The sequence below is a fragment of the Macrobrachium rosenbergii genome, chromosome 37 (genome assembly GCF_040412425.1).
Source record: "Macrobrachium rosenbergii isolate ZJJX-2024 chromosome 37, ASM4041242v1, whole genome shotgun sequence".
Lineage (NCBI taxonomy): Eukaryota > Metazoa > Arthropoda > Malacostraca > Decapoda > Palaemonidae > Macrobrachium > Macrobrachium rosenbergii.
In genome coordinates, this window is record NC_089777.1 from 22,952,833 (window position 1) to 22,970,120 (window position 17,288).

General features: G+C 35.9%; 1 protein-coding gene across 5 annotated transcripts in view; it reads right to left on the reverse strand.

Annotated features, from left to right (window-relative positions):
- LOC136825415 (micronuclear linker histone polyprotein-like) overlaps positions 1-17,288 on the reverse strand; it is a 51,297-nt gene that overhangs the window by 12,962 nt on the left and 21,047 nt on the right. The window contains exons 9-17 of one of the 5 annotated variants that reach the window (XM_067081795.1): positions 16,993-17,118; positions 16,211-16,357; positions 14,867-15,013; positions 14,145-14,324; positions 13,373-13,519; positions 12,330-12,476; positions 11,178-11,324; positions 10,400-10,567; positions 1,468-6,163 (exon numbers count right to left, since the gene is read on the reverse strand). In XM_067081795.1, coding sequence (XP_066937896.1) covers positions 5,899-6,163; positions 10,400-10,567; positions 11,178-11,324; positions 12,330-12,476; positions 13,373-13,519; positions 14,145-14,324; positions 14,867-15,013; positions 16,211-16,357; positions 16,993-17,118 — 1,474 coding nt within the window. In that variant the 3' untranslated portion in view covers positions 1,468-5,898. Of the gene's footprint in view, positions 1-1,467; positions 6,164-10,399; positions 10,568-11,177; positions 11,325-12,329; positions 12,477-13,372; positions 13,520-14,144; positions 14,325-14,866; positions 15,014-16,210; positions 16,358-16,992; positions 17,119-17,288 lie in introns of those variants that run through there. The other 4 variants (XR_010849329.1, XM_067081797.1, XM_067081798.1 and 1 more) reach the window with 4 other exon arrangements.

The window sequence follows — 17,288 nt, forward strand, 5'->3', positions numbered from 1 at the left end:
TGTAAGTTTCAAAACTAATGTAACATGCCAGAAAAATGCTGAAAAGATATACAAAGAACAAGTGCTGGTAAATAAGTATCCAAATAATAAACAACAATCTTATACAGGCAGTCCCGGTTTACATGGGTTCCGTTCTTCTTGCCAGAAAAAATCGCCCATAAGCCGGAAAATCGTCGAAAATCGTCAAAAATCATAAGAAAACCTTACTTTTAATGCTCTGAATTGAAAACGATGAAACTGCATTGTTATTGAGTTTTACTCAAAAACCTTCAAATGATTATTCTGGTAAATAAGTATCCAAATAATAAACAACAATCTTATACTGCATATATAAGGCCTCCAATATTCTATGCAGCAGAGTGTCAGACATTGACAAAGAATCAGACAGTGACAAAGAAAACAGGGATTTTGAAAAGTTACTAATGTAGAATGCTAAGTTTCAAAGTCAAGAGTGCAGTGGGCAGGACAAACTGCAAATTAGAAGGTTACAGAGACGTGATCCTTGGCAACAGGAAAATAAACCCAGACTGGACAAGTCACCAGAAGAGAGCAGAAGCATTTGAGACAAAACTTAGCTGTAGATCTGAAAGTAACAGGAAAATCTGTGGAGAGGCCCAGGATTAAATAGGAAAAGGACACAGAGGAAGACCTAACCCACATGGGAATTTAGGCAATGACTGACAAAAGATCTCATTTCAAGTGTAACCAGAAGAAGGGAAAAACTGATATAAAAATGTTAATGATAAATTGTGAAAATGATAGGAGTAAATGGAATATACATTCATGCTGATGAATAAAAAGAATAACTAAGTAGATATTCTAATATTAGTACCAGGGTAAGGACGTAAAATGTTCTGATTCCTGAAAGGACGAAACTACAGATCAACAGGTACACTCTCTCACGAGGTAGAACATCCAAGGTCCACTTATACATGAAGAAAGTGAAACAGTGAAAATTACAAAATAAAAAGCCTCTATAACATGTCTATATTTATAAAAGTCACAGACTTTTTAGTTTGTTATTAAAGCTTTAGTAAAGTTTTCAAAATTACAATCTAAAAAAGTCTTTATAACATTTTTATACATGGTTCTTTTCCTGTATCTCAAAACAACACTTTTCTTGAGTCTCTCACTACTTTAGGGGCCAAGTTAACATTATTCTTGCTTTTCAAGGGAACCAGTTACATTTGCATTTCTGCTCATTTCCACTTTTAATCTGTAAAGTAATATAGTTATCACACTCAAATTTGAGTAGTAAGCACTTAATCCAACCTACAACTGTTCACATAAACAGAAATGCAGATATAATGCATAGCTTTACAACCTGCTAACCTGTATCACATTACAAAAGTATGCATCCACAATACAGTATTCAATTTTCACTCATATGGTTTAATCCTCAACAACAATTACATTGCTTACCAGATGTATGCTGGTTCAAAAATATGAGGTGAAAAATATATCTAAAACAATAGATATTTATTCATTTTTACATCTGAGTTTTACAATATGTTCATCTACCCTCTGGAATACCCATTTCAATAGATACAAATTTTTACAAATCACACACACATACACACTAACCTGCCATATTTTTAACTTTTTCTTTATAAGACAACGGCTTAAACCTGAATGACATACTCTTCATATGCAATAAATTACTTTCATATCAAAATGTACTGCTATTCTCTGAAGTAGTTACTAGTTGGTCACAAAAGCCAATGACTGCTGATACCACCATTAAAGGAGTCTGAGCTACTTCTATTATTAGCCAGTAAAGCTCATGTACATTGGCACTTCCCAGATACCACCCACCCTCAACAGTTTGGTTCACACAACAGAACTCACCACATCTCAATATCTTGCACATTCATAATTCCACTCATGAACTTGCTTAAATGATGAGAAATAAACTGTCTAAAGACCCTGGCACCTGCTGACATGGAAAACTTAGTATCTGGCAAGGTTAACTCAACTACTCATTGATGCATATTTCACGTTGTAGAAGCTTTGGTTGTAACTATGATCTTTAGGCTTCTCCCCTACTAAAACCAACCATTCTCTATTAATCAGGTGTCCAATCACTCAAAATCTCCTTTCTCGTCTTTCAACAGTGTTTTGGTTTCAGCAAAATCAACATGTAAACTGATGGTTTAATCTTCCTGTACCACACATCACCGCTAATGAGTTCCCTCCCAATTCACACATCTTGCACATTTCCTGCTTCAAATACCACCTATTCCAGGCCTCTCCATCTGACCTTTACATTGCTGGCCCTCATATCTACTGTTCTCTGAATATCTGCTCATATATTAATCATGACAAAACTTCATTCTTCATTCTTGCACATGGCCTTGCTCTTCAACTAGTAAGTCTGTCCAAAAGATGAAGCATCATCTTTTAAGACTATACTCTGCAACTCCTATTATCACAGACATGATTGAAGTTCTCTTGTACTATCAATTTTCTTAATTCATCGGCATAGCACCCGCCAAGCAAGACCAAATGGGGATCTTTTCAACCTTACTGATATTTGATTATCTCATGGATTTACCGACTCCTGTACAGTACCATCAGGACACAGCACTGGATATTTCTATGAATTACGGTTCAATCCTTCCACTGTAAAAAATTCTTGCTCTCTGTCCAACTGCATGATATCTGGTGCTGTTGTTAGATCATAAATTACTCTATTACCATATTAACATCTCATGCTAATCTCTCATCTATTATTCGTTACTCTAAAATTCTGATCTTTCAAACTATTTTTTTTATGTAATGTACTCGCCCCTCTTGGTAACCTTTTTCTTAACCTGATAACCCTAGTTCTTGAGAGTTACTTTAACATCTTCCTAATATGGTTCTGAACCATTCCTCTACTTACTTTCCCATTTGAATCTTCTCTCTTCATGATTAACATAACATATTTATGCCCTAAAAAAAAATTTTGGTGTTACAAGAAATATCGTTTAATTCAACCTATCAAGTAACATAAAAAAGTCAATGCTGCAAACTGTACTCCTTTCATACTGGATCATTATCTGTGTAGGTGGTATGCTCATTCTTCTTCATAACACTGAATCAGAGACATTTCATCTGTCTAATAACCTGGTCTCTCTCTCTCTCTCTCTCTCTCTCTCTCTCTCTCTCTCTCTCTCTCTCTCTCTCTCTCTCTCTCTCTCTCTCTCTCTCTCTCTCAACTTTATTTTTTTCATTGATGGCTAATTTTTAGCGCTTGTTCCACTGAACTAAAATCAGACTATCTCTCCTCCTTTTGACAGCCACACAATATCCACAGGTCACTACATTCACTGTTTACCATGTGGAAATCGGTGTTCAATATACTGTTCTACTTGAGGACCATTTCATTTCCTTCACCGCCATATAAACTCTCTGCCACTTCGTTCCCCCTAGAGTTCTAAACATTCTCTTTACAATGCTTGAGATTTCCTGATGGTTAGGCCTCACTGTTTCCCCCAACTCTCTTTTATCACTAAAAGATGTAAAGCACCGGACCTCAGTAGGCCCATCCCAATGACCACCTATGATTTAAAAACTAATTGCATTCAAAGTTCCGTTGGGTTTCAGATTACATCTACAAAATGTGTACACTATGGACAAAATTAATTCAATTCATCAATGTCATTTTGTCATTTTGCAGGATGCTGCAACTACACCGGATGTTCAGCTTTCCCATTATTTACTATCGCATACTGTACTCTACTTTTCAATGCCCCGATAAAATGCAGCATTGGTCCTACTTTTGTCAGTTCCCAAGTTCATGCCACCATTCTTGAGTAATTATTTAGGAATATTTGGCATAGCTGATGGACACTTTTGTAATAATCATAGCCTATTGCTTAGAATTCTGTAAACTGTGAACTGGGGTTCTGCAAATGGGATTCTGTACAGGCTGTGAACTAGAATTCTTTAAAAGCACTGAACTATGTATTACTGATATTGTAGGGGCAGGCGGAGGTAGTTTATGCTTGTGAGGGACATATTTCAAAGTCACTTCAGTTCTACTGCTATCTACAGAATCACTAGGTCTCAAAAATTTTTTGCCTGTAAAGAATTCTTCATCAAGTTCCACTGGGGTGTCAAACTTTGATGTGGAAGCTTTTACTGTCATTGGCTTAGATAATCCTACATCTCTACTTGGAGAAGACTTTGTTCTTAAGAATTCCTCACTCAGCTCATTTTGAGGTAGAAAAAAATTTGTGAGGCCTTGACCAGGTCTTTTACTTTCAACTGTCTTCTGTTCTGTTCTGTCAAATCCTGATGGAGAGCTTGGGGACCTGCAATTTTGGCTCGAGGTTGTAGATTCAGTGAGCTTCAACTGCTCATCTTTAACAGACATATATATATTTTCTAAATCTTCCTTGGATACATTAGAATAACCTTCATACACCAAGAAATATTTTATAGTCATGATAGTGTCTGATATTGTCTTTCCTATTGTTAAACAAGCTATCTTAGCAACATTAACACGAAAGTTTGTAACATGTTTCTTCTTAATCTTATTTATTTCAGCTATTAAGTCAAGTAAAAGTGTGTGTGCTTCCAGAGTAATAGCTTTCTGGATGGCTGATCCATCCCCTTCTTTGATTGAAGAAGAAAGTTTATTGCTCAATGTAGCAAACAGGACAGCTGTTTCTTCATCTTCTAGCAAAGCATTTGGATTTAAACCTCTCTTTTCCATTTCAACAGCTTTTTCATAGAGAATGCTGACTGGTACTCCAAATACACCCAATCTGTCTTTCATATATGTTAATACACCAAGAACTTCAACAATCTTCACAACTTTCTTCTTTCCTACATTATGTGATGAAGATAGTTTTTCACCATCAGGCATACACTGGGATTGTTCATTACGTTCTCTCAACTTCTCTGTTTCTTTTCTTGAGAGCATCATATCCTTGGTATCTTCCACAACTTCCTCTGTCTCAGGTTTGGGTAAGCTTTTTTCAGGCTTTGAAGCTTTCTTTTTTGATCGTTTTCTTACCCTCTCAGGAGTTGGAGATCGTGACGATGATGAGGATGAAGATGATCTTTTTCTCTTTGAAGATATCATGGATAGACATTGTTTTTTTCTAGCCTCCCAGCTTTCTTGGAAGAGATCATACATACGTGAAGGCCAAATCTTTCCCCATTCTTTTATGTAATCATATGTTTCTGGATCACCACCCAAACTCATTATGAAATCTCTTTTTTTATCCAAAAATAGCCTATATTCTTTACAATAATCTGGATGTGCATCTGGCTTATTCAAATACAATTCGCATTCATGAGCATGAGTACTAAACAAGTCAACAAGAGCATCTCGAAAAATTGGATCTTTCTCCTTCTGACACTGCTTTCGAATTCTTCGATTGGACTCGGTGAATGCTTCCAAAGCACTTCCAATTTTTGACCAAGGTGCCTCATCTAAATTGTAATATGATTCCCTATCTTCACGACCTCTTTCAGAATAGTGCTCTGGTGACCTGGACCTTCCTGTGTACATAGGAGACCATGATCTTCTCTCATGAAATGGCAACCTAGATCTCTCTGATAAAGGCAAAGGATATCTTCTTTCTTCTGAGTGTGGCTGTCTCTCTGATGAGGGCAAAGGATATCTTCTTTCCTCTGCGTATAGATGCCTCTCTGATGAAGGCAAAGGATATCTTCTTTCTTCTGAGTATGGATGTCTCTCTGGTGAAGGCAAAGGATACCTTCTTTCTTCTGGGTATGGATGGCCCTCTGATGAAGGCAAAGGATATCTTCTATCTTCTGAATGTGAATGCCACTCAGGTGAAGGCAAGGGATATCTTCTTTCATCTGAGTGTGGAAGCCTCTCTGGTGACGGCAAAGGATATCTTCTTTCTTCTGGTGAAGGCACAGGATATCTTCTTTCTTCTAAGCGTGGATGCCTTTCTGATGAAGGCAAAGGATATCTCCTTTCTTCTGAGCATGGATGCATTTCTGATGAAGGCAAAGGATATCTCCTTTCTTCTGAGCCTGGGCATTTCTCTGACGTATGAACCCAGGTCCTCTGTCTTCTGATCGGGTAAATGGAGATAAACGATCATCTTTAGGTGAAAGTCTTCTGTGTACAGGGTTTGATGAATGTTTCTTAGCTTCTACACATGATACACTTGTATCAGTGTCTGGTTGGTGGGACCTGTCAAGACATGAAACTACATTTACTAACTCAACTTAAAAGTTTCCCTCTGGAGACAACCTTGACACTGCTCATTCATAATTTTTTATATATTTTACCAACATATGAGACTCATGCACAAAATGCTATCAATAAGATCGCCAGAGAAAGCAATAGATTAGGGAAACAAATTTAAACCCAAAACAGAGTTTAAGTACATCATTTCTTGCACTACTGTAATGATGCCATATCAGTTGATCTACTTGGTACTTGTTTTTTTTATAATGTATTTCATACAAACAAATATATCAGATTTTAAAAGTAATTTATTTTTTCCAAGTATACAAACCATAGCTTTCACAACTGGAGTTTATTGTGCAAGGCTTGCTTCAGCTGTCACTGACTAAACAAAATCCTACAGAAAAAAACAAAATCCTATTGGGTAGACCCAGGTATCTCATGACCTGAGGTGGCCTACCTCATCCATTGTGTGAACCAACCTACTCGCAGGTTAGGAGAGATTAAAGCTATGAAGGGTGGTAGAGGAGGGTTAGTTCCACAACATAATGTTTAAAAGGTGGGCATACCACAAATTCACCAGGGTGCCCTGAACGGCTTCTTCCTCGCTCCCTTCCTCAGCAGGGAACCTTTCTTGAATGCTAATTGCACATCCCTCTGGAAACAGTTTCTACCAATTCATATCATCTTCCTTTATTAATCTCATTGCTTAGACCACAATTTTCCCACTCTCCTACTCATACCATATACATAGCCTGTGAAAACTGGAGCAAAGTAAAATGTATGAACACAAAAGGAAACAAACAATAACACACAAAGTCATCTTGTCAAGAGCTTAAGTGCTGACTGTATACCACAAGGTCCAATGTAAGCTGCAACTCACTAAGGGACAATATTTTAGTAGTAGAGGGGAATTAGACAATCACCTAGACAAAAATCATATAAAGCTGAAAACTGGCACAGAGGTCGGGGATAGTGTCAGGAATGACAGAAAAAAAGCCAAAATCAATTGGGGGTTGGGAACTCCATTTTTGCAGGGGAGACAAGTAAAATACAGATGGCCTAGGAAAAGTGATGGAACTGTAGGCAGGCAGGAATGAGTGCAGTTTGCTTTTGACCATACAAGTCAATATATCTAAGTGCTAAAGCTTTGAAATAAGTGATTTAATCACACTGAATTGAACTTGATCTATGAAGATTAAATGCTCCTTAATAAATCACAAATTTTAACAAAAATGACAAGTCATTCACGTCCAGGTGAAAAATAACTGATTTTCTGTTGAAATTATGTAAATCCCCCTGTCAGCACACATACAATATTTCAAATAATAGTTCATTTCTTTTACTTTACAGAACTTTGTGTTTTTTGTGAAGAAGGTTTTGATCAAGAGTCCTCGGTCAAAGTACATAAAAAAGGAATAATACATTGATTCAGATCAGCGAAGAATGAGAATTGCACGACCTATGCAGGTATTGTTTATTTATTCATACATTCATTTTATATACTGTACTATTTAATAATTTTTAGCTTGTGAAATTTTTCATTCAGTACCCGATTACCTCTTATACATCTTACATTCTTGTTCTCCTTGGGTACCTTAGACACAAAAAAGGCATCCGGAAACTGGAAATATTCTGGTGCAACATACATGCCAAAGAAAATTTGTTTATCTTTGAAAAAACACAAATCCTGCTAGTGTTGTGCCAAGAAAAAAATTATGATCATTGACCGAAAGCACCTTTGATTGGAAGACATCCTGTTTTCTTTGCACAAAAACAGCAGAACATAAGCACTAAACAGTTGCTAGAGTAGAAACTCTTCCACTGATTGAAACGTTGACTAAGCGTATTATAAGTAGAGGCAACAAATGGGGAGATGAAGTAGATTTTTGCTTGATGTCTTGCAATGATCTGGTTGCTGAGGAGGCAATTTATCATATTTCATGTACGAATCGATTCAGACTCCAGATCAACAGTGAAAACAAACAATGATGGCAAATTTTCATAGAATTTGTCAATGGCTGGAAGAAAGGATGACAGTGAACTATATACATTATCAGAAGTTCACACCGAGACAGAGGAGCTAGCTGAGCATTACGGAAAACACATCTATTTTTCAGAAGTCCCTGGTCAGCCAAACCTCATTTGCTTCAGTCACATGAAAGCTTTAAGAATATGAGAGAACAAACACCAAAGACATCATAACTACTGCTGCCAAATTAATCAAAACTGATATCAGAGATCACTGCTGATAAATCAAAATATCCTTCCACTGAAGAGCTGAGTGATGTAGATTTTCAAACTAAATGGGTGCCCAAGAGTTTGAAAATATTTCTTAGCAGCCTTGTAGCTTCCAATCTTAACCAACTAAGCAAGGTCAATGCATCATACAAGCATTAAGACCAAGGTCATTAATAGTACCAATACCCTTTGGAATTGGCATTGATATTGAAAAATCATTTGGTACAAACTGGCTTGTGGAACACCTGGCAAAATTTGGATTTTCTGTCACCTATGATGAGGTTAAATTATTCAAACAATCTGCTGCAGCCAGTCAAGTCACTACCTTTGAAGATTAGGAACTCCATTTTACCCCCACTGGGTGGCAGATAATGTCTGCCACAATATATGGACATTGACTGGAAAAGGAACCTTTCATGGAATGGGCATTACTTTTGTTAGCTTTAAAAAACCCAAATACCAAGCAGTAAAACATTTGAAACAACTCAAGAATAGATTTATCTTCTAGTCTAAATTATTCCATACAATGGGATATTGAAGCCAAATCTAAAGCCAATGAAGGACCTTTTCCTCAGAAAATTTGACTCCCCTGAAATGAACTGAGATCTGGTATGGCATGCATCATGGTTTTTTACTTCAAAGAATCATTCATGTCCAAACGGGTCAGATTACATGATGCACGTGACATTGCAAAAAACACCCTTTATGAAGAAGACTCGGGTAAGTTTTTACCCATACTTGATCTAAACCCAATCAATGAGCCAAGAATATTCTTCACCCTCCTCTTTGTAATTGAGGAAGCCAAGAAACATAAAATTCCTACACCCTGTATAATTTTCGACCAGCCCTTATGGCAGAAAGCCAGTGGTATCAGCAAGGTTCAACAGAGTCCAGAAAGTTTCCTCAACAGAGCGAGCAGCATACTACCATGGGCAAGGCGTTCATTTGCAGACCATTACATGGAAAATGCTTGATGATAAACTTAACTTAGAGCCTACCAATTGGGGTTGGAAACAAGTAGACAACTGTTTAGTTCCTATACCAACAGATAAAGATATTGCACCTTCGAATATGTTGAAAGTCATTCGGTAAAAATGTACATCTTCATAAAAAAATCAATGAGATACAAATTTGTGTTCCCCCATAAGACATGGCTTGAAATGCATGTCAGCATGTCATGAATGTCATGGGGAATACTGTAATAAAAAACAGGTACATTAAGTTCTTTAAGATTCTGTTAGTCAAATATTATTAACACTTTATTTCAAAGTTGAAGGAAAGGTCATATTCCCTGTTTGAAATATTTGCATTGCTTTCTTAATTTTAAAGTTTAGAAGTTTTAAAAATGAAACTTTGTTTCTTTTTGTAGACAGTTGGAGAATCAGTGCCATTGAAAGGGAAGATGATGGAATAGATATCCCAAATTCCATAGATGATCTATTCTAACTGAAAATATTTTTGATGAATGAATAATCTATACTACAGAAATTAGTAAATATAAACTCTTCTTTTCATTTCATATTAATTCTCCTTTACCTGATCAATTTCAAGAAAACGTTCATATCTGAGCAGTTCTAGAATAACATCTCTTATCCAATTATGTGTAAGCTTTAATGATTTGGCCATCTCAAAATTTTGACCTCTCGTCCATAAACCCTTCCTCCCAAAAACCAGAGTTCCCAGGTTCCAATCAATGGGGCTTTTTTTCTAATATTCCTGACACTACGCGTGACCTTTATACCAATTTTCAGCTTTATATTATTTTTGTCTGGGTTAGGGGGTATTTTGGTCTATTTCCCCTCAACTAAAGAGTTAATAAACATTCATTAATGGAAGAACAAAAAAAAGAGAAAAAACTTTCTTCCAATCATACATTCGTAAGGTATGAGAAGTTTCTAGCAAAGCACTGTTGGCCACTGAAAGACACCTAATATACCAGCCTTGGTTTAGCTTCATTATTTATTTATTCCTGAGATTCCTGGAACTCAATACACTTACCTTCCTTTTGGGAAAGAAATTCTAGGGCTCTGCCTTTCTCTGGTATCAGCATGCCTCTGGCTCTCTGGGTGTTTAGATATGTCAGAATTAGTACCTTCCTTGGTGGGGTCTTTCTTTTCCTCCTTCAAACCTATCTTTTCCTCCTTCAAAGTTTTGCTTTTTTCATAACTGAAAGAAAAATAAAAGTCAGTAAGCTGTATTCCTACAGTACAGTAATGACAAGGGTAACATTTTAATGCACCTTTTACTGTGAATCAAATGACATGAAATGATGTATCATTTTTCTATTTTGTTCTCAACAATTTTCCTTGGATTCTATCAATTCATATCATCTTCCTTTATTACTCTCATTACTTATACCACAATTTTTCCACTGTTCCATTCATACCATATACATAGTTTGTGAAAACTGGACTAAGGTAAAATGTATAAGCACAGTCATGGCAATTGACCAAAGGAAACAAATGAATAATAAAAGATGCTGGCAATGAATACCACAAGGTCCACTGCAAGCTGTAACCAACTATGGGACAACATTTAATAATCATTCACTAATGGAAAAACAAAAAACCTGAAAGAGAAAACTTTCTTCCAATTATACATTCCTAAGGTATGAAAAGTTTACAGCAGAACAATGGAAGGCCATTTAAAAGTTCCCTAATTTTTCAGCCTTGGTTCAACTTCAATATTTAAATATTCCTGAGATTCTAAAACTCAACGCTGTATTACATAACACTAAAACGCTTTGAATGATAGTTTTCATATGACCAAAACTTACCTTCCTTTTGGGAAAGAAATTTCAGGGCTTGGTCTTTGCCTAACATCAACGTGCTTCTTGCTCTCTGGATATTTAGATATGTCAGAATTAGTCCCTTCCTTGGTTGGGTCTTTCTTCTCCTCCTCCAAAGTTTTGTTTTTTTCATAACTGAAAGACAAAGTGAGGTCAGTAAGCTGTATTCCAGCAGTACAGTAATAAGTAACAACTTAATGCACCTTTTACTATGAATAAAATGACATGAAATGATGTAAAATTTTTCTATTTGGTTCTCAATAACAATTTTCCTTGCATTCTACCAATTCATATCATCTTCCTTTATTACCCTCATTCCTTATACAGGCAGTCCCCGGTTTACGACGGTTCCGGCTTACGACGTTCGAGGTTACGGCGCTTTTCAAATATATTCATCAGAAATTATTTCCCGCTTACGACGCATGTTCGGGGTTACGACAGCGTCGTCGCCGATCCGACGGAAGAAATATGGCCCCAAAATGGCAGAATAATCATAATTTGAAGGTTTTTTTATGTAAAACTCAATAATAATGCAGTTTACATCGTTTTCAATGCACCCAGTGCATTAAAAGTAAGGTTTTCTTATGATTTTTGACGATTTTCGACGATTTTCCGGCTTACGACGATTTTCGGGTTACGACGCGGCGCAAGAACGGAACCCCCGTCATAAACCGGGGACCGCCTGTACCACAATTTTCCCACTCTCCCACTCATACCATATATGTAGCTTGTGAAAACTGGAACAAGGTAAAATGTATGAACACAGACATTTATGTTGTTAAGTGACCAAAGGAAACAAATGAATAGTAAGAGGCAAATTCATGTTGTCAAGAGCCTAAAGTGCTGACATTGTATACCACATTGTTAGCTGTAACTCACTAAGGGACAACATTTAAGTGTTAATGACCATCATTAATGGAAGCACCAGAAATAATAAGAGAAAATTCTTCTCTTTCAATCATAAATACCAAGAGTATGTGAAGTTTACAGCAAAATATTGTTGGCCATTAGAAGTCCCCTATTATTTCGGCCTTGGTTCAACTTCATTATTTCTTTATTCCTGAGATTCCTGAAGTGCAACACAGTATTACCGTACAATATTATGCTTTGAAGAATAATTTTCATAAGACCAAGTCTTACCTTCCTTGTGGGTATGAAGTTTCAGGTCTGTGTCTTTGCTGGTCATGAACATGCTTCTGGCTCTCTGGATGTTTAGATTTGTTAGAATTTGTCTCTTCCTTGGTTGGGCCTTCATTTTCTTCCTTTGAAATTTTCAACTTTTTGTAACTGAAAGACAAATTCAAATCAGATAGCAGTATTTCTGTAGTTCAATATTGTTGAGGGTAACAATTTAATGCACCTTTTACAGTGCATCAACTGGCCTCAAATAACACAACATTTTCTATTTTGTTCTCAATAACAATTTTCCTTCCATTCTACCAATATATTTCACCATCTTCCATTCTCTCACCACTTAAACTGCAATTTTCCAACTCCTCCACTAATACTATATAAATAACTTGTGAAAACTGGGGCAAGTTAAAATGTAAGGCACTAAACAGCTATGTAGGATGTGACCAACGGAAGCAAATGAATAAATAAAAGGCAATGCACCCGAGAGGCCAAAGTGATGCTGAAGAGAGCCTAGAGTACTGACAAAATGGAATGGAATGGAATGTAAAATTTAGGCCAAAGGTCCACTACAAGCTGTATAACACTATGGGACCTTATTTAAGGGTTAATAACCTTGGACAAAATACCTTTCATCCCATCATACATTGCTACAGTATGAGAAGTTCAGCAGAATACAGACAATCATGTTGAAAGTGCCCAAAGGAAACAAATGAATAGTAAAAGGCAAATTCATGTTGTCAAGAGTCTACAAGTGCTGACAGTGTATACCACAGTGTTAGCTGTAACTCACTAAGGGACAACATTTAAGTGTTAATGACCATTCATTAATGGAAGCACAAGAAATAAGAGAAAATTCTTCTCTTTCAATCATAAATACCAAGAGTATGTGAAGTTTACAGCAAAATATTGTTGGCCCTTAGAAGTCACCTATTATTTCAGCCTTGGTTCAACTTCATTATTTCTTTATTCCTGAGATTCCTGAAATGCAATACAGTATTACCATACAATATTATGCTTTGAAGAATAATTTTCATAAGACCAAAACTCACCTTCCTTGTGGGTACGAAGTTTCAGGTCTGTGTCTTTGCTGGTCATGAACATGCTTCTGGCTGTCTGGATGTTTAGATTTGTCAGCATTTGTCTCTTCCTTGGTTGGGCCTTCATTTTTTTCCTTCGAAATTTTCATCTTTTTGTAACTGAAAGACAAATTCAAATCAGATAGCAGTATTTCTGTAGTTCAATATTGTTGAGGGTAACAATTTAATGCGCCTTTTACAGTGCATCAACTGGCCTTAAATAACACATTTTCTATTTTGTTCTCAATACCAATTTTCCTTCCATTCTACCAATATATTTCACCATCTTCCATTCTCTCACCCCTTAAACTGCAATTTTCCAACTCTTCCACTAATACCAACGGAAGCAATTGAATAAATAACAGAATGTACCCAAGAGGCCAAAGTGATGCTGAAAAGAGCCTATAGTACTGACAAAATGGAATGGAATGGAATGTAATGTAAAATTTAGGCCAAAGGCCAAGCACTGGGACCTATTAGGTCATTCAGGTCCACTACAAGCTGTATCATACTATGGGATCTTTTTAAAGGGTTAATAAACTTGGAAGAAATACCTTTCATCCAATCACACTTTGCTACAGTATGAGAAGTTCAGCAGAATACTGTTAGCAATTGAATGGCACCTAATATTTCAGCCACGATTCAACTTTATTACTTCTTCATTCATGAGATTCCTGAAAATCAATACTGTATTACCTAACAATATTATGCTTTGAAGAATACTTTTCATAAGACCAACACTTACCTTCTTTGTGAGTACGATGTTTCAGGACTTTGTCTTTGCTTCTGGCTCTCTGGATGTTTAGATATGTCAGAATTTGTCTCTTCCTTGGTTGGGCCTTTCGTTTCCTCCTTTAAAGTTTTGCTTTTTTTACAATGATAAAGGCAACAATTTAATGCACTTTTTACTGCCAAATCAACTGACCTGAAATGATGTAACATTTTCTATTTAGTTCTCAATATCAACTTTTCTTATAGTTTTTATTAATACATACCATAATCTTCCTTCCTCACTCTCATTACTCATACCACAATTTCTACTCATACTATATAGAACTTGTGAAAACTGGAGCAAGGTAAAATGTAAGAAGACAGACAACTATGTCAGAAATGACCAAAGGACACAAAGAAATAATAAAAGGCAATGTACCTGGAGTACAAGCCATGCTGACAAAAGACTTAAATGCTGCCAGTGTATACCCAAAGGAGTACTTCAAGCTGTAACTCACTATAGGATAACATTCAAGTTATGCCTTTCACAAATGGACAAACAAACAAATGTAAAGAAAACACCTTTCGTGCAATCGTGTAAACCTAAGGTACGAGAAGTTTCCAGCAGAAAATTGTTGGCGACTGAAAGTCACCTAATATTTCAGCTAGGGTTCAACTCGATTATTTCAGTATTACTGTACTGTATTACAAAACATTATTATGCTTCAAAGAACTCTTCATAAGACCAACACTTACCTCCCCTGTGAGCAAGAAGTTTCAGGGCTTTGTTTTTGCCTGTCATCAACGTATTTCTGGCTCTCTGGATGTTTAGATATGTTGGAATTTGTCATTTCCTTGTTTGGGCCTTCTTTTTCCTCATTCCAAGTTTTGCTTTTTTGGTAACTGAAAGACAAAATTGAATCAGTTGGCTGTTCATAATCCAGTAATGATGAGGGTAAATAGTTAACCATTTCCCTTCAGGTTTTTTGCAAAAATATGTTAAAAAAATTTAAGCTGGTTTTAAAATTTATTAGTTGTTCTGTATAAGGTAATACGTAGCGCATAATTTTCGCTGAAGAATTATTAAAACTTAGGAAGATATCAAACTTAAAAATTTGTCATGTTCACATTTCCAGGCTAACTTGGCATAGAAAAACAGGGAAAATTTAAAAATCAATTACACTAGTTGACTATATTTTCAAATCATGCAATATTATGGAGAATTGCAAATATTTGCTGTTACTTTCATCTTCGTATTTAATAAGATCTCCACAGTTATCACTGCCAGTTTCTTCATTGCTCATTTTTATTGTAAAGGTCAATGATAGGGAAAGAAGAAGAAAAAAAAAAGGACATGTGTTTCAGCAGTACCAGTGTCTGACAATGGAAGTTCATAAAGTAAACAAGGCTTATCACCATCTATCACCAGAAATGCATACTAAACACTTCCTATTGGGAGACGAAATATAGAAAATGGGAATTCATCAAAGAACAAGTAAATTGGGAAGATTGAAATAAGTAGGAATATTTTACGAGTATGAATGAGTATTCTCGTGATTACATGAATACATGGTAGTTAATAATCACGAACTCAGGATTATCAGGGAAGAGGATAATGCAACTTTTACAGTGCTTCAAGTGACCTCAAATGACAAGCATTCAATTTTTTCCTTAATAGCAATTTTGCTTACATTCTACCAGTACATTTCATCACCATCTTCCTTTTTCAATCTCATCTCTGATACCACAATATTCTAAACCTGGACAGCAAAGTCATCCTGAAAAGAGCCACAGTGTTGACAGTGTACTGTATATCCCAAGATACACTTCAAGCTGAAACTGATTATGGGATAACATTTAAGGGTTACTGACCATTCATTAATGGAAGCACAAAAACCTTAAAGAAAATGCCTTTCTTCCAATCATATATTACAAAGTATGAAAAGATTATAGCAAAATATTTTTGCCAATTAAAAGTCATCTAAAATTTCAGCAATGGTTCAACTTCATAATTTCCATACTCCTGAGATTCCTGAAATACAACATGTACTACTAAACAGTTATGCTTCAACGAACACTTTTCATAAGACCAGGACTTACCTTCCTTTTGGGAAAGAAGTTTCAGGTCTTTGTTTTTGCTTGTCATCAACATGCTTCTGCTTCTCTGGATGTTTAGATATGTCAGAATTAGTCTCTTCCTTTGTTGGGCTTTTCTTTTCCTCCTCCAAATTTTTGCTTTTTTTGTAACTGAAAAACAAATAAAAGTCAGTAGGCTGTATTGCTACAGTCCAGTAATGATAATGGTAACAATTTAATGCACCTCATACTGTGAATCAAATGACTTGAAATGATGTAAAATTTTTCTATATTCTTCTCAATAACAATTTTCCCTACATTCTACCAATTCATATGATCTTCCTTTATTACTCTCATTACTTATACCAGAATTTTCCCACTCTCCAACACATACCATATGTGTAGCTTGTGAAAACTGGAGCAAGGTAAAATGTATGAACACAGACGGTTATGTCAAAAATGACCAAAGGAAACAAGTAAATAACAAAAGGCAGTCATGTTGTCAAGAGCCTAAAGTGCTGACAGTGTATACCACAAGGTCCACTGTAAGCTGTAACTCACTTACAGATAATATTTAAGTGTTAATTAATGACCGTTCATTAATGGAGGAACAAGAAAGAGAAAAAACTTTCCTCCAATCATACATTCTTAAGGTATGAGAAGTTTATAGCAAAACATTGTTGGTCAATAAAAGACACCTAATATACCAGCCTTGGTTTAGCTTCATTATTTATTTAACCCTGAGATTCCTGGAACTCAATACTGCATTACCTAACAATAATATTTTCCATAAGAACAATACCTACCCGGCTTTTGGGAAAGAAATTCCAGGGCTCTGACTCTGGCTCTCTGGATGTTTAGATTTGTCAGAACTTTCCTCTTCCTTTGTTGGGCCTTCATTTTCCTCCTTCGAAATTTTTATCTTTTTGTAACTGAAAAACAAATTAAAATCAGATGGCAGTCCAGTATTATTGAAGGTAACAATTTAATGCAACTTTTACAGTGCATCAACTGGCCTCATATAACACAACATTTTCTATTTTGTTCTCAATAACAATTTTCTTTCCATTCTACCAATATATTTCACCATCTTCCATTCTCT